This window comes from Juglans microcarpa x Juglans regia, chromosome 8D (genome assembly GCF_004785595.1).
Source record: "Juglans microcarpa x Juglans regia isolate MS1-56 chromosome 8D, Jm3101_v1.0, whole genome shotgun sequence".
NCBI lineage: Eukaryota > Viridiplantae > Streptophyta > Magnoliopsida > Fagales > Juglandaceae > Juglans > Juglans microcarpa x Juglans regia.
In genome coordinates, this window is record NC_054608.1 from 11,620,240 (window position 1) to 11,625,586 (window position 5,347).

At 39.7% G+C, this 5,347-nt stretch overlaps 1 protein-coding gene across 1 annotated transcript; it reads left to right on the forward strand.

Moving 5' to 3' along the window:
• Positions 1 to 288: 288 nt before the first annotated feature.
• On the forward strand, positions 289 to 4,533 carry LOC121243204 (putative pentatricopeptide repeat-containing protein At1g19290). The gene is given in 4 exon segments (XM_041141284.1): positions 289 to 2,990; positions 2,993 to 3,404; positions 3,822 to 3,974; positions 4,064 to 4,533. Coding segments are annotated over 2 exon segments (2,820 nt in total). The 5' UTR covers position 289; the 3' UTR covers positions 3,112 to 3,404; positions 3,822 to 3,974; positions 4,064 to 4,533.
• Positions 4,534 to 5,347: the final 814 nt, after the last annotated feature.

Sequence of the window (5,347 nt, forward strand, 5' to 3'; positions counted from 1 at the left end):
AAGAATGCCAACGGAGGATTGAAGCCGTGCAGAAATGGTGAAGCCAGCGGAGAACTCTTGTTACGAGATGTCAGAGTGATGGAGCCATACGGTGCGGGCTGAGGATGAGGTCGACGAAAGGATGACGAGCAGAGGGAGTGGGAGAGAGAACGAAGGGGGAGAACAATCTGGGGTGGTGGGGGGAAAATTGAAATGAATTTGCTGATCCAAACGCACGTTTTAAACTTCTTTGAAAAAAAAAAAAAAAAAAAAAAAAAAGCCACGTAGGCGGTGTGCGGAGGTAAATGTAATGTTTCTATGGAAGCGATATCGTACTGATTCGGCAGCTACATCAACACTCTTCGCAGAGCCATTCGATCCAAGATCGGTTCCAATGCTGCTCAGGTACTCCCTGTCCTCCTCTCCTCTCCGGCTGTCTCGTATCCACCCCCAGAAACTATTCCACGTCTCCCGTACCCTCCACAGGAAGCACCGGGACGAGTACAAGCTAACCCGACCCGAATTGCTAGACCGGATCTTGCAACTCCTCGTCCTTCATCGCTTCGATGACCTCGGTGACCTGTACTTTGAGTTTTCCGAGGAACTTATGGACTCCGTTCTTCGGAAACTTCGTTTGAACCCGAGCGCTTGTTTAGGATTTTTCAAGTTAGCCTCCAAGAAACGAATTGGTAGACCTAGTATTAAAGCTTACTGCAAAATTGTTCACATATTGTCGAGAGCTCGAATGTACGACGAAACAAGGTCGTATCTGAACGAATTGGTCGGTCTCTCTAAAAACAATTACTCCGCGTTTTTTGTTTGGGACGAGCTCGTTAGGGTTTACAAAGAATTTACGTTTTCCCCCACTGTTTTTGATATGATCTTGAAAGTTTATGCTGAAAAGGGTTTGATAAAGAATGCATTGCATGCGTTTGATAATATGGGGAAGCACGGACGTATACCAAGTTTGCGGTCCTGTAACTCTTTGTTGAGTAATCTGGTTAGAAGGGGCGAAAGTTATACCGCGTTGCTAGTTTATGATCAGATGATTAAGATTGGGATTGTGCCCGATGTCTTTACGTGTACTATAATGGTCAATGCGTATTGTAAGGAGGGGAAAGTGGGTAGAGCCCTGGAGTTTTTGAAAGAAATGGAGAATTCTGGTTTCAAAACGAATGTTGTGACGTATAATTGCTTGATTGATGGGTATGTTAGTTTGGGAGATGTGGAAGGAGCAGGAGGGGTGTTGAGGTTGATGTCTGAAAGGAGGATTTCGAGGACTGCGGTGACTTACACCCTCTTAATTAAGGGTTACTGCAAGCAAGGTAAGATTGAGGAAGCAAAGAGCATACTTCAGAGGATGAAGGAGGAGGAGTTGGTGGTTATGGATGAGCATCCTTATGGGGTGTTGTTAGATGGGTACTGTCGAGTCGGAAAAATGGATGACGCTATTAGGGTTCAGAATGAGATGCTGGAGATGGGCTTCAAAATGAATACATTCACTTGTAACTCCTTGATCAATGGGTTCTGCAAGCTTGGTCAATTACGCGAAGCAGAGGGAGTTTTTATGCGTATGGTGGCATGCAACTTAAGGCCAGACTCTTATAGCTATGACACTCTCTTGGATGGATACTGTAAGCAAGGCCATATAAGCAAGGCCTTCGAGCTCTGTGAGAAGATGCTTCAGGAAGGAGTTGAGCCAACTGTTGTGTCTTACAATACTCTTCTCAAGGGTTTATGTCACGCAGGTGCCTTGGATGATGCTTTGCATCTCTGGCATTTGATGCTGAGTAGAGGTGTTAGTCCGGATGAAGTTGGCTATTGTACTCTGCTCGATGGACTGTTCAAGATGGGGGAATCTGACAAGGCTATTCTGCTTTGGAAAAATATTTTAGCACGAGGATTTGCTAAAAGCAGAATTTCTTTCAATACGATGATAAATGGATTTTGTAAAATGGGGAAATTATGTGAAGCAGAGGAGATTCTTGACAGGATGGAGGAGCTAGGATGTTCACCAGATGGAGTAACATATAGGACCTTATGTGATGGGTACTGTAAAGTTGGAAATGTTGAAGAAGCTTTAAAAATTAAAGAGTTGGCGGAAAGAAAAGTTAATTTTATTTCCATTGAAATGTACAATTCTCTTATTTGTGGAGCTTCTAAGTCTAGGAAATTAAGTAACGTGACGGATCTTCTTGCGGAGATGCAGACTAGGGGATTATCCCCGAATGTTGTTACCTATGGCACCATTATCTCTGGTTTGTGCAATGAAGGGAAGCTGGATAGAGCTTTTATGGCATATTTTGAGATGATGGAAAAGGGGTTTTCCCCCAATACGATTATTTGCAGCAAAATTGTGAGCAGCCTATATAGGCTTGGTAGAATTGATGAAGCAAGTATGCTGTTGCAGAAGATGGTTGATTTCAGTATTGTTTCAGATGATAGCTGTTTTAATAAGTTTCTCGAGGATGACGTTACACATGCAGACATTTTGAAAATTGCTGATTCATTTGACAAAAGTGTTGAAAGTTTTTCTCTACCCAACAATATTGTCTACAATATAGCTATTGTGGGACTATGCAAGTCTGGGACGATTGTTGATGCAAGAAGAGTATTATCAGATTTGTTGCTTAGAGGCTTTAGTCCCGATAATTTTACATATTGTAGCCTAATTCATGCATGTTCCGCCGCAGGCAATATTAATGAAGCTTTTGAGTTACGGGATGAGATGCTGAAAAAGGATATTATTCCAAGCATTACTACATATAATGCTCTTATAAATGGCCTGTGTAAGTCGGGAAATATTGATCGAGCATGGAATCTTTTCCATAAACTTCATGTTAAGGGCTTAACCCCTAATGCTGTTACCTATAATATATTGATCGGTCACTACATCCGAACTGGAAATACTATTGAGGCCTGCAAATTGAAAGAGAAAATGCTTGAAGAACAGATTGCTTCATCCATTATTACCTCTTCTGCATTGATCAATGGTCTTTGCAAGCTAGGAGAAAGCAAGAATCCATGAAGCTTTTGGACCAAATGTTCAAGGCTGGGGTGGTCATAGACCTGTCATGTACTCTAACTTGGTTCACACTGACCTCAGTTCTGGATACATGTGGAAAGTCCTAAAGATTCTTGAGGATGCAGATGAGGCGTCCCTCTTCTGGTATATTCTCATGAATCAATGGTTTCAACCAAGTGCTCAGATGGTGAGGGGATGCCTGGTGAGTGTTACGCTTCTGAAACTTTGAGTTAATGTACTCAGGCAACCAAGAGTTTGTTGGGATTTCATTCTATCAGATAGATCATTTTGAGTTTGCATCGGCCTTCTGTTCTCAAATATGCATCCTCATGCATTGATATTGAAACACTGGAGTTGTGACCTCTATACTAAGGAGAGCTATGGTCTCTTGGAGGCCCAGGTAATGTGCCTTGTGAACAGTCAAATATTTGCTTCTTTGTCGCAACTGTTCGTTTTTATAAGTACTTATTTGTTCAAGATTGGTCTTTTAGGTATGTTTGGAAACACAACTATTCTCAATTACTTCACTACTATTTACAAACAGTTCACTATTATTCAGTACTATTCACAAACTATTTTATTACTATTCATAGATGATCTGAGATACTTTTAGGTATGTTTGTGAATAGTATTGAAATAGTTTGTGAATAGTAGTGAAGTAGTTTGAGAACAGTTGTGTTCTCAAACATACCTCCCAGTGCCATGACAAAGCATATGACAGTGCATTTCTTGTTTCTCCGTCATGAAACTACATGTTGCTTCTTAGTTCCAAAAGTCAACCAGCTAAGCCTTAATATGACTGCTTGGATTATTTCAGAAAGTAGCTTCTATGGGGGTGCAGTCTAAAATTTCATATATTCGGTACAAAGATGATTTTTGTTACTGCAAAAGAAATGCTGCTGGATATAAATCCTAACGAAATATCCAGGAGAAATCCCCATTACCAATGCTCTGATTCTCTCTTGCAAAGGTACTTGCAGAGTAACCTCCTTCATGTTTAAATGGTTTGGTGAGTATTCCGCATACCATATTTAACTCCGCATAATGGTTTTCCTACAGTGAAAAGAGCAGTCGATTTGCTCAATGTCTTAAAAGCTATAAGGTGGCTACATGTGGAACCCAATGAATCTACAGACTGGTATATTATAAATCCAGCTCCTTACTGAAGAGTTTGTCCAATAGGAAGCTGGAAGTGCTTTTCTTTTGTTTTTGTTTTCTTCAGCATGATACACCTGAGACAGTTGAATTAACATATGGGTAACTCTTTGAGAAGCCCTCACATGCATCATAATTTACTACTTATCATTCTACTTGTCAATTTTTGTTTTTTATTATTTATTCATTTATTTATTTTTTGTGTAAAAAATATGAATCTAGTAGGTTGGGATTTGGTTCTGGTCACATACATGTTGTGGGTTCACCAGTTTACCAAGCTTTTAAAAGAAATGTTAATTAATGATAATTGTCCACACCATAACCACATTGATGTGCTTGCGTACTCCACGACTGCAAATATCATTTCTCTTTTTGAAAACTAGATAGTCAACTCATGTCTATAGTTTGTATACCAAGTCAATGAAAAATATACTGAAGTTTGTACTCAATTCAAAGGAAGTTGAATTAAAACATTAAGATAAATTATGGGATGTAGCATTGAGATGTTGTTTTTGTTTTCCCCTTTTTTCTCTGGTAATTAGTTTAAGAGGAGAGGTAGTGCTCCAAATATACGGGACGAGCAAGAGATCTTGGAACAGAGACAGCAGACATATTCTCAATATTATTTGTGTTTCTTGCATTTGCCATGACTTTGTGCATCTCTTAAATGAGAACCATATCGAATTGTATTGTATTTATAATATCAATCTCTACTTGTTCTTCTGATTTGCTTTCTATGAAGTAGTGTTTATATGAGTAAAGAAACACCAAGAAATTTATTATCTAAGTGACAGGAATCTTCACTCCTTCCTTCTTCAAGATCGGCCTTTTGGCAAGCCAATCAGTCAAATTCGGTTTTTCCCGTATACCCGACTGTTCGGCTCGGCTGCATCGGCTAGGACTTTGAATATCTGGCACACGCCTGAGGAACAGAAATTGAGAGACTAGTTTTGGCCTTCCACCTAGAGTAAGAAGCCAACTGGCTGCGGCAGTGGATCTAAAAAAGTCGTTATTGAAACATCTCTGGGTGGACTGAATGAGAGAGCTGATAGAAATTCAAATGCAAAATAAAAACAAATTAATTAATCAAATCACTCGAAATAAATCCGAACTCGTTCTGAAAATAAATGAACCAGAATTTGAAGACGAAATTTAACCTTGGAGATTAATTGGAGACTGATTGACATT